The sequence below is a fragment of the Lampetra fluviatilis genome, chromosome 46 (genome assembly GCF_964198595.1).
Source record: "Lampetra fluviatilis chromosome 46, kcLamFluv1.1, whole genome shotgun sequence".
Taxonomy (NCBI): domain Eukaryota; kingdom Metazoa; phylum Chordata; class Hyperoartia; order Petromyzontiformes; family Petromyzontidae; genus Lampetra; species Lampetra fluviatilis.
The window spans coordinates 7,391,936-7,410,570 of NC_136320.1; the positions used below are offsets into that span (position 1 = coordinate 7,391,936).

Here is an 18,635-nt window from a genome sequence, read left to right on the forward strand (position 1 = left end):
TATAAATATGTTTTAAGACGCATTTATAACAAGTAGACACTCGGAAATCCTGATAGCTCATGGAAGAGCGGTCAAAAGTTTGCACCCCCCCCCCACCCCTTCATATGAACCAAGTTATTAATTCCTCTATGAACGAGGACGAGTAATTTTGATGGCAAAAACAAATCTGAAAAAGTTTACAAAGACGCGTGGGGGAGATTCGTGCTCAGAATGTATACTTGTTAGGAACGGTGCACATCTCTTAAATGCCCTCGCCTCTGTCCGCCCATGGGTTGCACCACAGTCGGTCGATCAGCAGGTTGCGTGCGAAGGGGAAAAGGCCATTTCCTCCTCTTTCTTTTTACTGGCCAATCGAGCAAAGACAGCCACCGCATTGCGCGCTTTCAGATGCGCTTTCGCGGCGGTCTGGAATGTTCTTCCTTCCGATATCAGGAAGCCACTGGAGCTTTGCAGTTTTAAATCTAGGTTGAAAACTAGAACTGCTTTTTGTGTTCAGTTTGTTGTCCTACCTCCGTACCTCCGATTAGCGCCGTTGGCTACGTATGGTGCGAAAGAAGTTCAACATACGCACGTACTTACAGACACGAAGAAAAACACGTAGATAATATAATGAATGCCAATCGGTCAAATATATTTTTTACGCGAGCAAAACCGTCAAAAATATGTATTTCCTATACTCTTTGGTTCTTTCGTTAAAGTCATGTAGGTATAAAATAAAATAAAATAAATCACGACGTTTCGGGCGCAACACAAGCGTCCGTCATCAGGTGGGAAAGCATGGTCTGCTGCTGAGGCAGGCTGTTTTTATTTTGTTTCCTCTTGTGAGCGGTGTTGTTGACAAGTGCGCCAACAGCACCACGAGTGTTGTTATTTGTGCTTGTGCAGCACTGGCCACCGTTTTGTCTGCCATGTAAAAATGTTCATTTGTAATATTTTCCCAAGATGTAACCTCAAGACTAACAGAATTTTGCCCCGCTTTGCACACCTGTTCATTTTCATCGTTTTGCACGAGCGTTTGACTCTTTACCCTTGATCTAAATCGGTGATAGATGGCACTCGGGTGACCTTGGTGACCCCTTAAGAGCCCACTGAGACCACGAGTCTTGTATTTCAAGTCAGACCGTGGCCTTAAATAAGGATGGAGAAAACAGGAAAGAAATTCCAATATTTACAGAACAAACAATAACCGCCCCACGAAAAAAATCATTTAAAATTATGATTCAGGATAGATTACTAATGACCATCACCCACAGTCATTCTACCGCTGGATGATGAAGGCCACCCTAAACTGCTCCCATGAGCTGATTTCATAGCTCTAAATGAGACAAAAAAAACACGTTCCAATGTGTAACATATTTTTCTTCCATCATATAACATACCTCAGCTAGCATCAGTGCAGAGTGATATCTGAACCAGTGATACACCCCAGCCTCCAATCACCCCACCCTTTACCAACCCACACTGGCCAATGTGGTGAAGTATGGTCAAACAACCTCCATGACCAGCGTCTTGCTTTATTCATCAGTCGATTGATAGATATCGCTAATCCACGTGCTTTTCTTGGTCAGCGTTCAAGTGTTTATGATCCGTATAATATGTTGTTCTGAGCCTCAGGCATTTCTTCAGAATTTTACAAACGTCGATTGTCGTCTTCTTTCATACGGCTGGTATAGAAGCAGAGCAACAACTACAATTTCACATTCAGGTAGTCAAGTTGGATAACCGCGTCAAGAGCAGTGGGAGTGTATCGCTCGGACGTCTCCTTCGTTATTTGTGGATAGGGCATTGCGTTGTTATACGTCGTACGATCTGTTCTGGATGACCACAGTCGCACACTGGAGAGTTTTTAATTGTCCATTTGTGCATCAGGCATCCGCATCTACTGCCACGGTTTGTACGGATACGGTTTAGGGCCCACCATGAGCTTCGTTGAAGCTCAAACCCAGGTCTCTTGCCGATTCAAAGCACCAATTTTTTATTAACAGCGGTGTGAGGAAATTAACAAAGTAACACGAGCTGAAAAGGGCGGAGTGAAACGATGAGAGACACACACTTGGAATGACACTCCAGAGACAGAGGATCACCTCTGGATTGGAGAACACATGCAAGGTAGGGACGGTCGTCATATTGACTGTTGAGAAAAGCAAACGGGGCTTTGGCAGGACACGTCGCCTGTGGGCACGACGGGTGGTGGTCAAGCCTAAACGTGGAGCTACAGCCAAAGGAGGGAGCACACGCCCAGGAGAACGACCACCACGGAGATGGGTATCTGTGGAACAAGTAAACCCGTAAAAACAAAGTTTTTCACTATTAATCCTTTATATGCGTGGCGGCTAGAGTCTTCTCGTCCTCTGGCTTGAGATGGCTGCCACCTATGGGTCAGATGATTGTCTGCCAGTATTAAGCAATTGGTAATTAAATATTTAATTTGTTTTCCCTAAACAGTGTAAAATTTTGGGAATTTTTTTTCACGAACATTAATTATCTCGCACAACGAGTCTGTGTGGAAAATGTCAGCTCGATTGGATCAGGGGAAGTGGGTTAAAAAACGACCGAAAGATTTGCACGGTCGTAAGCAAGCAAGCACGCAAGCAAGCAAGCACGCAAGCAAGCAAGCGAACTTAATATAAAGGATTTAAAAAGAGCTTCATAGCTCGTCACATTCCTTTAAATATGAATAAATATTATCATTCTGTAAAAGTGGGTGCGCCACAGTTCATTGGCAGGTCGTGTGTGGTGCTGCAAAGTGTGGGTGTTGACACGTATTGCGAGACATTTGGCCAGTGTGGAGAAATGTTCCAAATACCGAATAGGTGCGTGTCTCACTCGAGCTCCCTCTTATAGATACCCGATTATCCAGCAGTGGCATGGGAAAACAATTGCAGGGCTGCACCTTTTAATTGCACCTCCGATTAGCACGGGTGGGCCACGTACGGTGCGAAAGACGATCAACTTACATTCGAACGTTAACATTGTAGAATAACGTAACGTTTTTTTCACGGAAAAAAATGTAATTCCACTGACAGATCGTGCGCCGCCGCGCAATCTCATTGCTCCCACAATGCAGCGGCGAACTAGGCGGGAGGCAAACGAGATGGAGAGTGGTTAACGGGAGTCAAAGGTTGACCGATACGCCGCGCGGATGACGGCTGATGGATGCAGGCGCCGCGTGAGTGTAAAGGCGCATGCCGCCGCGCGTCTCACCTTGACCCGACGGCGTTCTACGCAACGCCGCGTGGGCCGCTTAAGAGGCGAGGACGACACACAACAACAACAACAACAAGAACAAAACCGTAGCCCGTGATACGTCGCCATCCGGAAAGAGAAGCGACAAAAAAAAATGGAAAAAGAAGGCAAAACGCGAGCCGCATGAGCAGCGGTTCTTCTTCTTAGTCTTCACCCGGGTTGCACGCTGCACACAGCTTGGGTTGCGAGATGCCCTTGCTGGGGGTGCGAGACGTGGCCAGATTTGTTTTGTTTTAGAAGGTAAATCATCGAAACACAAATGTAGCGCGAGCACGTAAGTAGCAATTACATTTGTATCATCAAACCCGATGTATTTATTAATATTGGAGATTATTTTATTTGTTTACGATTGAGAACCAAGGCTGCAGTGAAGGTTAAGCACCGCTGCCCGAGACGTTTCTCCTGCAGCTCCGATTAGCACCGGTGGCGACGTACGGTGCGAGAGAAGTTCAACATACATATAGAGGCCCCTTTTCACTTATCCGTCATCGTGAAAAAAAATGGCATTTTCGATATGATGAATTACACCGTCGGTCTTAAGTGCCAGCGTTGGTTTCAGGATGGCTATTACGGCCCGCTCTTTGCGCGGCTATTACCCGGGCATTTTTAGCGTCAGTCTCGAATAGAAACATTTCACGGTAAATACCCCTCCATCGTTACCTGCCCCTGTTCTTTTTTGGCCACCGATGATGTACTGGACAACGAGACGTTTTGCAAAAAAACGCAACAACAAATGTATGGTATCGGCAGGACGCGTAAGTGCGCTGTTATGCGGGCATGAGGTTTTCAGTTGCACGATTTATTTTAACGTGGGTTTCTTTCAAGGGCTTTGTAGGGATGGGCGCTATGCAAATGAACCACGGTTTCATTTTCTTTTGTAACATGGCCAAAAATCCAACGAACAAAGTTTTTGAGAGTGCTTCGAGTCACCTGCACGGAATAAACCATTTGTTGAGATCGCCACGTGCATCTGAATAAGAATTACTTCCAATGACAGGCAATGCGAGAGGTATTTGTGTGGAATATCTAAAACAATTGTATCTCCGCGCAGTGCAGAACATGGCACGGTTAAGTTCTCTTTGCCATCTATAATGAACAACTTCAAAATTTACAGCCCTTTGCCAATCCACTGCTGGATGAAGGGTTCCGCTCACCATGTGGTCATGGGGGTGGGGGGGGGTGGGTTGACCATACTTCATCTTGCTGGTCAGTGCATATGGATAAGAAGGGAGCCCATGGCACTGGTTCAGATATTACTCGCCATTGATATTAGCCATGGCCAGGAGTCAAACTCAGGTTTCTACATTCGTAGTGCGGTGGGGTTAACCACAGTGCGACCCACTGCGCCACAGCTGTTCCCCGCATCACCCGCGGCTGTGAGCTCCCCATGCAAATTTAGAAGCCATGCGCGCGGCAGAGCTGAGCAGACACCATCACGCCCAGTGAGTGTCGCCATTGGATTTACAACGATGCGAACAAGTGCAAAGGTTCTAGATTTGAAGCTTTCGTGACTGCAAGGATTCATACTCTTTGGTTTTTTTTCGGTAAAGTCACGTATGTAAAACAATCAATAAAATAAAATAAGTGAAAACAACTAAATTAAATCACGACGTTTCGGAGGCAACACAAGCTTCCTACATCAGGTGTAAAAAAGGGCACAGCAAACTAACTGTAGCGAGAGTTACTTGTCATGAGACATTGTTACATAGTTATTTTGCTGTGCCCTTTTTTACACCTGATGAAGGAAGCTTATGTTGCCTCCGAAACGTCGTGATTTAATTTAGTTGTTTTAATTTATTTTATGTTATTAATTCTTTTACCCACGTGACTTTACCGAAAAAAACATAAAGAGTAAGTGCAAAGGTGTCAAAAGGAAAGTTCTCGGCGTTGTTCGCGTGCATGTTGAACTTCTTTTGCACCGTACTTAGCCAACCGCGCTCATCGGAGGTGCGTTCACAATAGCAGGGAAGAAGAAGTCTCTCGCTCTCTCTAAGCCACCTATCAACGAGACGGACATCTAGCTCTGGAAGCTATTGATGTTGCTGCATCGACGATTGCGTGCTGTGAGCGATCACAAATTAAAGGCTATCACAGCGCACTGAGGTGTGGGTGTGGTGAAAATCGCACCCAGACGAGTTTTCTTTCCCAGTGCTGACACCCCGCTAGGTACTGTGCCCGTTTAAGGCTGAGTTGACCTCGAGCTTTCTAGAACAGGTTTAAACAAAACTTGCCGCTAATAATAGCTGCGGATGAGAATTAATCTCTGTTTGCTGGCTCCACACACAAACACAAACTCCACTTTCCTTCAATTTATGACTTATTATTGGTATCACAATTGTAAGTATGTATTATGTTGAACTTCTTTCGCACCGTTTTCAGCCAACTGTGCTAATCAGAAGTGCGGGGGAAGGACAACAAACTAAACACAGAGAGCAGTCCTAGACAAATGAGTTTTAAATCTAGATTTAAAAGTCCTTAGCTCTAGTTGCTTCACCATAAAGGACTTCACGACCAATCTTTACGTCGTTACCATACAAAAATTACAATTACTGATGTATCCAGGATGGTCCTGCTGTATCGTTTATTTATTTCGAATCTTAAAATGTTCTCAGCCAACCTCTGAGTTGTTTATACAACGAAGTGGGATGAAACTGGAGCACGTGGAGACACCAAACGTGTGTGAGGAGGGAGACGGGCAACGCCGTATCCCACACAGAAGGCGCAGATGGAGATTCTGGCTTTCACCTGATGATGCTGGTTGTAATTACTGGCGAAACGTCGTACTCGAATGAATAATGTTGTGACTTTACTCTCCAACACAGCGGTGTGATGTACTGGTAACGAATTGGCTAGATTTGTTTACGTTACAAACCTTACTAATTGGCTGCGTCGTTGGTGGCAGGTTTTAACAACACATTTGTATTTACGCGATCTAACCCAAAATCCTCGGTTATGGATGGCGATTAGTCTGCACTTGCTGTACTACCTTCTCCTGGCGAGCCAGGGTGTGCCACCTGCTCGACACCCGTAGGAAGGGGAGTTGTCACGGCAGCAGTGTAATCCACCAACCCTCGCTGCTTCCCCCCCCCCCCGCCCCCATAATGTTTATGCGTTGCACAACCTGCGTCTACTCAATATTGCTGCGTCGGCAAATGTCCTGACCTGCGCACGAAGCCATGAATGCATAATTCCAGCGCGTGTCATGTGCAGTTATTGTTAATGTCAGGTTACGACCAAGTGCATTGGATATTTAAATTTGTATTGTTCGTAGATTGCAGGTTCACGAGTTATCGAGTTTTGAGAGGTCACAATAACTCAAGGGATGCTGCCGTGGTGCCTGGTGGGGCAGAGTGTGGGCACTCGCCACCTCTACTAAGATGTCTGACCAAAGCGTGGAAGAGTAGGCCAACATATTCTCTCCAAGGGCTCATTAGGGATCTCCCTTCAACGGATGCCCTTCTTCCAGCAGTGGTGTGAAGAAGAAACTTCAGGGCTGCACCTTTGTTTTGTACATACCCACTTTGAATATTTAAAAGGGCCCACTTTTGTTTAGAGCGTGAGAGAGAGAGAGTATTTAATGGATCCTCCATGGCGCTGCCTACCATAGATAACTGATATGAGTGTATTCGGAGTGTTTCTCCTAGAGATCACCATCTTGACATCTATAAGAAAGGGCAGGCACATTGAGTGACATTGAACTCATTCTCATTGACAGATCGATTTGATGAATATCATTTTAAAGGTTCAAGTGGAATAATACAACCTTTAATACTCAACTGAAGCAAACGTATCCATTACATTGCACCCTGCGCACGAGGACACGGAGCAGACACAATTTATGGCCTGCAACCATAACATATATGACAAGTCTGTAATGAGCGAAATGGGCAGGATATATTGCTAATGGTACACCTGACCTTCGTTAAGTAATGCTGTGTTTTCCACCGCCGGGAATAGTATCAGTATATAACATTTTGCACGTTTAATTGGTAGGGTTTTTGTGCCACTGCCCATAATGATCCTTGGCAAAACAGTGTTTCATTCTCGATTAACTTCTGTTTTCACCAAAATTGTTTTTTTACGTCGGCTCTCTATGCTCAGAAGCAAGGATTTTAATTGGGGACGCATTAATGACGACTACGTCAATTTTGCTCAGGACAATTTACAGCAATCTACACAGTCACTGAAAAACAGGTGTAAACGCATAATTGCTACACAATGGTAACAGCTCAATTAAAGAGATCGCGCGTGTTTAGGTGGCATTTAAACGTCCATTTGTATTCCGAGTATGCATTGGCCTTACAGGGCGATGATCAGCAGTGTTCTGTGCAACCAGGGTGCATTCGTCAGTGAGTTAACGAGAGCGTACACGGAAAAATATTCCACGCAGTAAAAGGTGAAATTATTAGGGTCATTTTAGAGGAAGTAGTATAGGCGTTTGTCTTCCACCTAAGTGAGAACAGTTAACAGAGGTACTGCAAACAGAATAACATGGCCAGGCAGTCGAGTTTAATTCATTTCAATGTATCATCTCAAACCTGGGAAACACTGTTGTGCCTTGGAGTGACAGCGCAGCAAGTGAAGGCTATTGCGCAAACAAGTTATTCCTGTTGTTTCAGTCTTTTTTTCTGATTACAATGCCAGGTTTTTTCTTTGACATACCGTACATACACGGCCATAAACATTCATACTATACTCGTAAATTAAATGGGCCCAATATCACAATCAAGAATACAAATCATTTTGCCGGGGGTGATGTGGAGGGAAGAAACTGCAATGAAATGTTAATTCCACTTAAATGTCAAACACGAATCTCTAGACGCAATGGATAAAACATCTGATATCGCAGCACCGCGAGGTGGCTGTACCGCCCACTTCTCCCAGCTAATGAACAGCACTTGGCCACTAGACAGCGCTCCACTCGCCCTCGCGAAACTTTGAACGCATCACGATGAGATCCCGAGTACAATTTTCGCAGTGATTCGTAATAATTCAGAGGTCACGCGGCCTCAGTTTGGCCTTGACGGAGTCTCTGGAGTTAAACTCCGCCACGCCTCTTTTCAACGGGCGAATCTTCGTGGAATAAACGGGCTCGGCTCTCGACCACAAAGTAGCTGTCCCTGGTGCTGAAATTAAATTAGATCTCCGTTGTTCCTGGAACTACCTCCCGTTGCGCTTCAAATTTCAACATTGCTAATTTAATACGGGGGATGGGGTCAGAGAGGGGGGGGTGCTTCTCTGCTGTAAAGTGTTAGTCTGGCTTCGCGAGTCTACATTGGCTTTGTCAACGCAGTAATCCTCAATCGGATTGGAATTTTTTTCTTTAATCAAACGTTGGAAGTGTGTGCACTCTTGCATTTGTTTTGTCACGTTTTAGCTGTTATTGGTGTCGTTGGAATGAGTTTTATTTTCGTCACTCAATCGCTCACGATGCGACACGCACAATTATCTACGGTGTGTGCCCAGGCTTCACATTACCACGGCGCTGGATATCCTATTATGGCTACAATTATGATCTCATCCCCTTTTACTCTACTGGGGCATTCGCTGAGAGGTTCCTTGTTGGACCGCGTGTCGATTGTTCGGGTTGCAACCTGTTTCTACATTTGTTTGAATCTGAAAACAAGTGTGCGCTATTTCAATAGATAAAATATAATGAACGGGGCTGTAATTAATAAATATATATATCATCTACGCGCAAAAAAGTAACACTTTTATAACGAACCTTAACAACTAAAATAACTATCCCAATTAGCGACACAATCGTGTTTCCCCCCACCCCCAACTATGATGGAATCCCATTCAATTACACATGAGACCATGTAATGTAATATACCATTATCCTATGCGTCGCGTCCCTGAAGCCCAGATGACAATGCCACTCGCGTTCCAGGGTTGCGCGTGATGCCAGAGGTCGCGTGTTGCACGCCGAAAATGCGAAGTACGCACAATTATGCGACGCACACTAATCGTGAACGCGACAGGGCAAACAACCGCCTGACGTGGAGCGGCCGACTGAGTGACTGCTACGTGCAGTATGTTATACTGGTAACCGGCGGAGCGGTGGCGCAGCTGGTTAGCGCACCGCCGCGCTGTGAAACCGGCGGACATTATTTTTACGATTGCCACCCCACGGATAACACCAGTGGCGAGCGATATATCATACCCGCACGGACCAGCGTGATGGTGAAGTATGGTCAAACAACCCTCCCCCCCCCCACTACGTTTGGGGAGGCATTCAATGCAGCAGTGGATTGACAAACCAGTCGTGAAACATTATAATTATTATCTACACGAGTAACCAGTTACTAGCGGCGTTTCACCCGCTCTCTTTCTCTCTCTCAGATTTAGCCTCACACACCACAGCGACAAAAAAAACAATGGGCTCGCTGTTGCTGGGGGTGGAAGGCTATTTGTGTAAATGTCTAGCACGAGACCTCCAAGCAGAGTAGAACTTCAGGCTGAACCCGCCTTACGAGTGAAACCAATCAACCGAACGCGCCTCTCACTGTGAGCACAAACTCCGCTCTCATTTCTCTCGCATATTTGATTTCTGGCCCCGTCCAGACCATCATTAGCCTCTCCGTCACTCGCTCAGCAACTCTGAGTCGGTGTTCGTTATACACTCCGTAGATTTTGTGTCGGTGGACTATTAGCGGGACAGTGCTGCTTAACGCATTGCCTCGCAAGCCTGGCGAACGAGGTCTGATTCAATCATGTGCCATGCACTCCGCCAATGCTGGGTACAATCTGAGCGGGGTCCCAGTCATACCCGGTAAGATCTCATCAGCACCCCCCCCCTAAAAAAAACGACTACCCGCTACTGTTACGGCAGCAGCAGCAGTAGCGATGAAGTAAACATCAGCATGGCAGGGTAGACAAAGCCGACATGGCGAGCGAGATGCGTATTCGCCACACGAACAGCGTGGCGTGCCGGCTGAGGTTAATTGAATCGCTCAAACTATGAACAAAAAGTGGGGAGACGTGGGCAAGGACGCGGAGTGGATGCCGAGGAATGAATGAAACGCGTCCTAGAGTTAACGGGGAATGAATTAAACGCGTCCTATGGAAGCGTCCAGCGAGTAGACGGAGCGGTGAAATCGGCTCGCGCGCACGTGCCAGGTGTGGATTATTCGGGGCTCGCGAGAGGTGTCGACAGCTCGGAGGAGGCCTTCATCCAGAAGTGAATTGACCACGATTGACTAAGAAGAAGATGATGATGCTGATGATGTACAAACAATGGAATGCGGAATGTGGCATTGTTATGAACACGTGGCACGAATGGGGTGGCAAAGGACAACGTCGCACGGACCATCATCACACCGCACACGACGTGACAGCACAGGGACCGCCCGGCTCACCTGCGCCAGGGCGCTGTAGTCCTGGTCGCTGATGCTGATGAAGGGGATTTGGAGGGCGGCCGACATCATCTCCAACTGCAGAAACCGCCGCGGTGACTCGGTGAAGGCCAGCACCGCCGCCACGCCGTGCACCACCACGCCGTGGCATAGCTCCTGCATCAACGTCTGCGGATCATGACCCTGGCCCAGCCCGCCGGCCGTCTGAACGTCCAGCGTGATGTTGTACGGCAGGAGGCCCCGCGCGTTGATATCGCTTGCGGCCGCCCAAACGGCCCTCTCGGCGTCCAGCGAGCGGCTCTGAGTGGCCGGCGAGGGCAGCGTGGAATGCGCCGAGGAGGAGGAGGGCAGAGTGGCGGAGGAGGAGGTGGGCAGCACCACTGCGAGGCGGACGGTGCTGCGAATCTGCTTGAGAATGCGGCAGGGCTGCGGGTGCGAGTGTCCACGTGCAGCGAGGCAGAGGAGGACGAGAGACCAGGAGAGGAGGTGCAAGGGCAAGAGTGGAGGTCTGCCCTCCCGCATCCTCGCCGCCAGCTGGTCGCCCGCTCGTCCACAGCGCCTGTCCGGCGCGACGCCCGTTACGCACGCCTCGAGTGGAGCGGCGCCACAGGGCAGCTGCATGCCCCGGCAAACCAGCGTCGGCTCACGCGTAGTTGCCGACTCGGTTTGAGTCGGCTTGCGTGTCTTCCTTCCGTACCCCCCTCTCTCGCTCTCTCTCTCTCTTCTTCCTCAGTGGCTCTAATTCTCACAGTTGTGTTTTAATTAAAAAAAACACACGCCAACGTATCTTTAATTCTCCCAGCGGGGTGTCGGCATAATTAAGGCATCGTCCCCTCGATATCTGGGCAGGTTGTCTGCTGTTCGTCTTTCTCGGCGCGCTTCTTGTTGCAGGAGCGGTGACAATGATTCTTCTTCTCTTCTTTTTATTTTACCTGCGCTCGGCTTCGTCGTTGCTGCGTTAATGGTCGCCGGGCTATGCGATTACATTGAACAGCAGGGACGCACAGACACGCCAATCGAACCCGGAATAGCGCTCGGCACTTGCGGACCGCGCCCCAGCCTTCTCTGACTGCGCGCGTTGCCGATCTGCGAGCGAGTGTGTGTGTGCCACTGATTCCCGGGCATCTAGCAACACCTCTCTCTCCCTGCCTCTCCTCCCTCCACGCTCGCACGCTCTCTCTCTCTCTCTCGCTCGCACGCTCTCTCGCTCTCTCACTCTTTCTCTTCCCCGCCCCGTGTCTCTCTTGCACGCCCCGTTCAGCGCCAAGTCTCCGCTAGCCCACACGGAGGGAGGCACAGCAACGCACGCACACGCACACCAAAAGATCCCACGAAGGTCGCCCCGTATCGTCGGAACAGAATTTGCGGGTGGGGGGGGGCTGGTGGCAAGTGCTGTTAGCGAATAGCTATGAAGGCCGGTAGCCACGGCACACTGAGGGGGTGAGTTGGCCAGCACCACGCTCTCAACTCGGATACGCACGCAGGCGTAAGAACACGCACACACGCGCGCACGCACACGTTCACACTGGCTCGCACGCACACATACACCCACACGGACCCACGCACACCCACTCAGACACCCACGCGTGCTCAGACACCGCACAATGACAAAGATCCCCCGTATAGCCCTTAACAAACTGTTTGTGGCAAGCGCGATTAACGAGCACCTGTGAAGGTTGGCACAGCACACGACGGGGGTGGGTGGCCAACACCACGCCCGGCCGCCTTTGACGACCCATTGTGCTGATGTTTTCACACAGCACCAGGTACTCGTCTAAGGCTGAGACGACATAGGGGAGGCCCAGAACCGGTTAAAATAGTGCACTGCCTCGCGCATACATACAGATATACACACGTACAAACACCCAGGCCACACGCACTCCAGACACGCATTCACACAGGCACGCTCACGCAGCCCCACGGTGTAATATGAAGAGGCACAAGCAGTGGTAAACGAAGACAATAATCTCCAGTATAGGCTGTAACAGACTGTAGGAACAAGCGCTGTTAGCGAGCACCTATGAAGACCAGCACGGCACACGAGGGGGTAGGTGGCCAGCGCCACGCCTGACCGCCTTGGTCTCCCTCGTGGCGATGTCTACACACTCTGCGTCAGGTACTCATTTGAGGTTGAGTCGACCTGGGGGGGGGCAGGAACCGTTTCAGATAATCGTCACCGGTGTTGGCCGTGAACGGGAATCGAACTCGGCTCGCCAGGGTTCGTAACGCAGCGCGCTAAGCGCTACCGCTCGCCCCCGCAACAAAGACAAAGATCCCCCGTATAGCCTAAACATACGTTTGGGGCAAGTGCTGCGAGCGAGTACCTGTGAAGGCGGGCTACGGCACACGAGAGGGTGAGTGGCCCGCGCGCACACGTAACGCACATACACACATACACACGTAACGCACATACACACACACTCATTACGCATACACACTCGTAACGCGCATAAACGCACACACACGTAACGCACATACACACACTCCTAACGCATACATACAGGCAACGCAGATACACGCGCACACACACGTACCGCACATACCCGCACACACACACACACACGCGTAACGCACATACACGCAAACACACACACACGTAACGCACATACACGCAAACACGTAACACACACAGGGCACAGAACCCCGCGCGTTGCTAAGCGCGTGGTCATATGGCGCTGTAATGAGTTCTGAAGCAGAAAATGATATCCAAGGCTGGCTGACTGTTTCAAGGTGGATAGTGTTAAATACCATGATACCAGATTCCATTAATAACCAGCAGATTTATCAAACAGCTTCACTTTTATACACATCAAGATATTCCTTCTCTAGTTAATACTGTCATATTTATAATTCGATTTTTGAGCTATACACTGAACCCCTAAATGTAATCATTATGTCGTGCCATTTCGTATTGCGTGTCTTAGCAATTTGCAGGCCTTTGGGTCGGTCCGCTGCTGGATAAAGGCAGAGGTGGTCGCGAGGGGCTGCTTGGACATATTTCACCAAGCTGGTCAAAGAGCGGATTGGTGGAATGGGGCAGATATCGCCCCCCACCCATGTCAGCCGACGTCTAGGTAATCGACGTTAGACGGCCAGTTTATCGCCAAGCAGTGCGATAACCACTGCGCCACCGCTCCACCCCCAAAGAGATGTACTATGCATACATGGGATTCTATTAACAAACAAAAAATACCGCCAATTTTCTGCATTGATCAATACATGGACACGGTGATGTAAGGGTGGATGAGTGGTTGGCACGGGTCCTGGTGCTAGGAATGAATTAACAACAATAATTAAATTTTATATAGCGTCATTCGTTCTAATTGCATCCCATAATGCTGTACATCACATTAATTAGATACAAGGACCAAATCCGACCACCAAGCAAATGAAGACCCCCCCCCCTACTGCCATTCAAAATTAAACATAATTAAACAAAGACATTAAGCAATGGCAACAAAACTAAAAAGGCACAAATAACAACAACAACAACGTTATGGCAACAGCGAAATGAGTCCATCAGGTTACTCGCATCCCAGACCGCGATGTAAACACAGGAGGGGCGGTGTGACGCCTGTCTGCCTCTCCCCCAGAACCGTATCCCCGACGATGGGCACCACGGTTGTGCGAGATGTCGACTACCTCGCCTGGCATACAGGAGGTCGTGGATTTGATCCCGATCCTGACGCCTGCTGCTGTATAAAACTTGATTTGAAGCTTTCGTGGCTGCAGGAATTACTCTTTGGTTCTTTCGGTAAAGTCACGTAGAAAGACTTTACCGAAATAACCAAAGAGTAATGCTACTGAAAATGTGTGAGTTTGCGTGTCTCTCTCTCTCCCCGTGGTCGCGTGGTTTTGTCTCCGGGTCACTCTGCTTTTCCCCCCTCCACATTTAGAATCAACATCACCACGCGTCTTAGAGTGTTTGGCTACGACAATAAATTGTCCACGTGACAAGCCACTCCGCTGAGCTATAATTTTTAGCCAGGTCGCTTCAGAAAAACAGTTACATAGCTCAGTGGGCCTTACCTGGTAAAAATGTAGAAACATTTATATAGTTTAATGGGTTTAGCTGGTTCCTCTGGCCAGCGGGCACAAGCGTAGTAGCACATCGCCTGCAGCCTCGACAGCTATGCCCACTGCATGCAATGCTGGAGTCATTGTGTATTGAGCAGCGCGTCCCAATGATGATTATACATATATTTTGTACCCAATAATACACGCCACATATTGTACTGCCCCAGTGGCGTAGCATTGGTGAATTGTGCCTTGGCAAAATGCATTATATTGGGATTCCCCCCTGTCCAATTTCCCTTTCCGGCTTCCAAAACTGGCGATGTCCTCCCCCCCCTTCTGTCCGTCTGGCGACTGGGCTCTAAAGTGGCAATTGCACCGCTTCTTGGATTTTCTGTTTGCACTTAGTCACATATTCACTTTAAGATGTTTTCTTGTTCATGTTTTTGTTTTTTGTTTGTTGCGGTTGCACCCGATTCAAGAGCCGAATGGCTCACAGGGCTATACCTAGTAAATGAACTTGAACTTGAAATACTCGATAGCGATCAGAATCATTACTGAGACTGGAGGAATCCGATGAGCTATGAAGCTCTTTACCTCCCACAGATGTCAAGTATAGTCAGGGCGGGTTCAGCAAGTTACAACAACGAACAACGCAATGCAAGCGATATGAGTGCAACATAGAGGGAAGGTAAGCAAGCTACGTGCTGAAGGGCACGGTCGAGTTTTGTTAAGATGACATGAGAATGCCATTAGGCCCGAGGCTATTCTATTGAGTTCCGTGAAACAAATTCTTCGCATATTTTGCTGAGATTATTTCAAATCCAAGGTTACAGATAACAAATGATTGATTTAATGAATGCATGAATGAGGAGCACATTGCACAGACATGTAAACACACACACACACACGCATTAAGCGATTTAACAAAACTGTGAACAATTTGTCACTTCAGTAAAACAAAGGGGCATCCCTGCAATTGCTCCCTGACGCCACTGGAGGCATCCCTACAGAAGGGATCTAGATGGTGGGCCATCACACACCATCACACATCGTAGCCCAATGAAGTGGCTTATCACGTGAACAGATACTCAAGCGCGTGACGTTGATTCTAAATGTGGAGGGGAAATAAAGCAGAGGAGCCGGAGAGAGAGAGCGAGAGAGCGAAGTGCACACTCCAAATATACAGGCGCCACGGTCGGAATTGAACCCACGACTTCGTGCAAATCAGGCGAGGTAGTTAACGTGGGTAGGGAGAGAGAGTGAGTGAAATTTTAGAAACTTGATCCATTGTTTCGTCTTCCACGTCGTGAGATAGAAACCGATAGATATCTGGTTTTGCAGGTTCTGGTGTGCTAAGCATTGCACTCCAGGGCAGCATCATCGGGACATTTTTTTTTTACATTTTTTTTTGCATGAACGGAATAAATATATGTACAATTATGTTCCATACATCGACTGTAGTTTAATTGGCCCACATGTTTGTGTTATTGTTGATATACCACAGCTTTGTGCATTAGTCTCACCACTTTCAAGACGACAAATTGATAACTCCGCTGGCTGCTGCTGAATTGCAGTTGCAAATGAATCCCCAGATATCACTTGTAAGAATCGGCCAATTACGAGCCAGTGTCAATGAAACCAAATGGAGTATTTATGATGGTAATAATAATAACTTCTTTCACACCGTACGAATCCAACCGTGCTAATTGGAGGTGCGGGGGAAGGACAACAAACTAAACACAAAGGGCAGTTCTAAAGAAATTTGTTTTCAATGTAGATTACTTAAAAGTGCAAAGCTCCAGTGGCTTCATAATGTAATGCGAGCAAGAATTGAGGGGGGCGGAGTCTGGGTCACGTGAGGAGTGGGAGGAGTTAGGGTCACGTGGGGGAGAGGATTTAGGGAGAGAACCGGAAGGGGATCGGGGAGTTGAGACGGATTGAAACGGGAGGAGGCCACGCTGGGCAGTACTGGGAGGGTGGCGCGATCACCACGTGTTGGGAGACGTCGGCACCGTCAGCCATCGGTGTCAGGGCGCAGAGGGCTAGCGGGCTGTGGAAGGCTAGCTGCAGAGCAGAGCAGCAGTGTGGCTGCAGAGCGGAGCAGCAGTGTGGCTGCAGAGCGGAGCAGCAGTGTGGCTGCAGAGCAGAGCAGCAGTGTGGCTGCAGAGCGGAGCAGCAGGGTGGCTGCAGAGCGGAGCAGCAGTGAGGCTGCAGAGCGGAGCAGCAGGGTGGCTGCAGAGCGGAGCAGCAGTGTGGCTGCAGAGCGGAGCAGCAGGGTGGCTGCAGAGCGGAGCAGTAGTGAGGCTGCAGAGTGGAGCAGCAGGGTGGCTGCAGAGCGGAGCAGCAGTGAGGCTGCAGAGCGGAGCAGCAGGGTGGCTGCAGAGCGGAGCAGCAGTGTGGCTGCAGAGCGGAGCAGCAGTGTGGATGCAGAGCGGAGCAGCAGGGTGGCTGCAGAGCGGAGCAGCAGTGAGGCTGCAGAGCGGAGCAGCAGGGTGGCTGCAGAGCGGAGCAGCAGTGTGGCTGCAGAGCGGAGCAGCAGGGTGGCTGCAGAGCGGAGCAGTAGTGAGGCTGCAGAGTGGAGCAGCAGGGTGGCTGCAGAGCGGAGCAGCAGTGAGGCTGCAGAGCGGAGCAGCAGGGTGGCTGCAGAGCGGAGCAGCAGTGTGGCTGCAGAGCGGAGCAGCAGTGAGGCTGCAGAGCGGAGCAGCAGGGTGGCTGCAGGGCGAAGCAGCAGGGTGGCTGCAGAGTGGAGCAGCAGTGTGGCTGCAGAGCGGAGCAGCAGTGAGGCTGCAGAGCGGAGCAGCAGTGTGGCTGCAGAGTGGAGCAGCAGGGTGGCTGCAGGGCGGAGCAGCAGTGTGGCTGCAGAGCGGAGCAGCAGGGTGGCTGCAGGGTGGCTGCAGAGCGGAGCAGCAGTGTGGCTGTGGAGTGATCGTCGGAGGAGACGCGGGCCTGAGCGAGGACGCCGTGTGAGCGAGATTTACACGAACCCAAATAAAGGACAACGGAGATCGACACTGAGAAAGAGTCCTTTATTACAATAACATCGTAAGGAAGAGCGTTCCAGATGGCAGCCGAAGCGCATCTGAAAGCGCGCGAGATGCAATGCCCTTCTTTGCTCGACGGTTAACCCAAAAAAAATGACGTCACGCACCTAGTTGGGGGGGGGGGGGGGTCAGACATTTCTGACGATGTGTGACGGGGGGGGGTTATAAATGTGACGTCACGTAAAAATGCGCAACTTTAAATAAATATAGACAACAGGTTCCACTTAAATTTCGATTTAAAGCTTTCGTGACTGCAGGGATTCATCTTCTTGGTTCTTTCGGTAAAGTCACGTAGAAGGGAAGTAATAAAATAATAAAAATAAAACATATTAAAATAATTCTCACGACGTTTCGGCTACAACGCAAGCAGCCGTCTTCAGGTGAAGAATGAGACACTACCAAGCTAGGAGCTTATATATAAGCTGGGTTGGAGGTGGAAGAGCGCCTTAACAAAAAGAATGTGCATAAATTTAGCATATTCATGGGAAATGCGTAGGAGGTGGGCAGGGGGGTTTCAAAGTCATATTATGCCCATGCATTATGCAGGATCAGCAGCACCAAGGGGGGGGGGGGGGTGCAGGGAGTAGCATTAACAAAGGAAAGGAATGTTAATGATATGTAGCTGCAGTTACTAAACAACCACGTAGAAAACTAAAGTATAAACTACATAAAAAACTAAAGTATAAACTGCATAACACCATCAGTATACTTACTATACTCTACAATAAGCTGAGTTACTAACAGCAAGTAATACATTACAATTCTACGTCGTAAAAATTATATAATATGCTTCCATCTAAACTATATTCTCTTACATCACACGAGCATATACCGTACTATATACTGCCATAGATAAACCCAACATTAAATGCAGACGTAGCAAGATCTGAAATCTCTGCAACCCTCAAAAACGCTAAGATGCCAGCTAGCAACATCAGCAAAGATGAGCGTTTTGAATTAGCTCAATTAAAAA

The 18,635-nt window shown here is 48.7% G+C and overlaps 1 protein-coding gene across 1 annotated transcript in view; it reads right to left on the reverse strand.

Annotated features, from left to right (window-relative positions):
• Positions 1–11,731, reverse strand: part of LOC144947732 (glutamate receptor ionotropic, NMDA 3A-like) — an 83,563-nt gene extending 71,832 nt beyond the window's left edge. Inside the window, exon 1 of the mRNA XM_078877062.1 lies at positions 10,608–11,731. Within this exon, the coding sequence (XP_078733188.1) occupies positions 10,608–11,225 (618 nt within the window). The 5' untranslated portion in view covers positions 11,226–11,731. The remainder of the gene's footprint in view (positions 1–10,607) is intronic.
• Between the last annotated feature and the right edge of the window lie 6,904 nt (positions 11,732–18,635).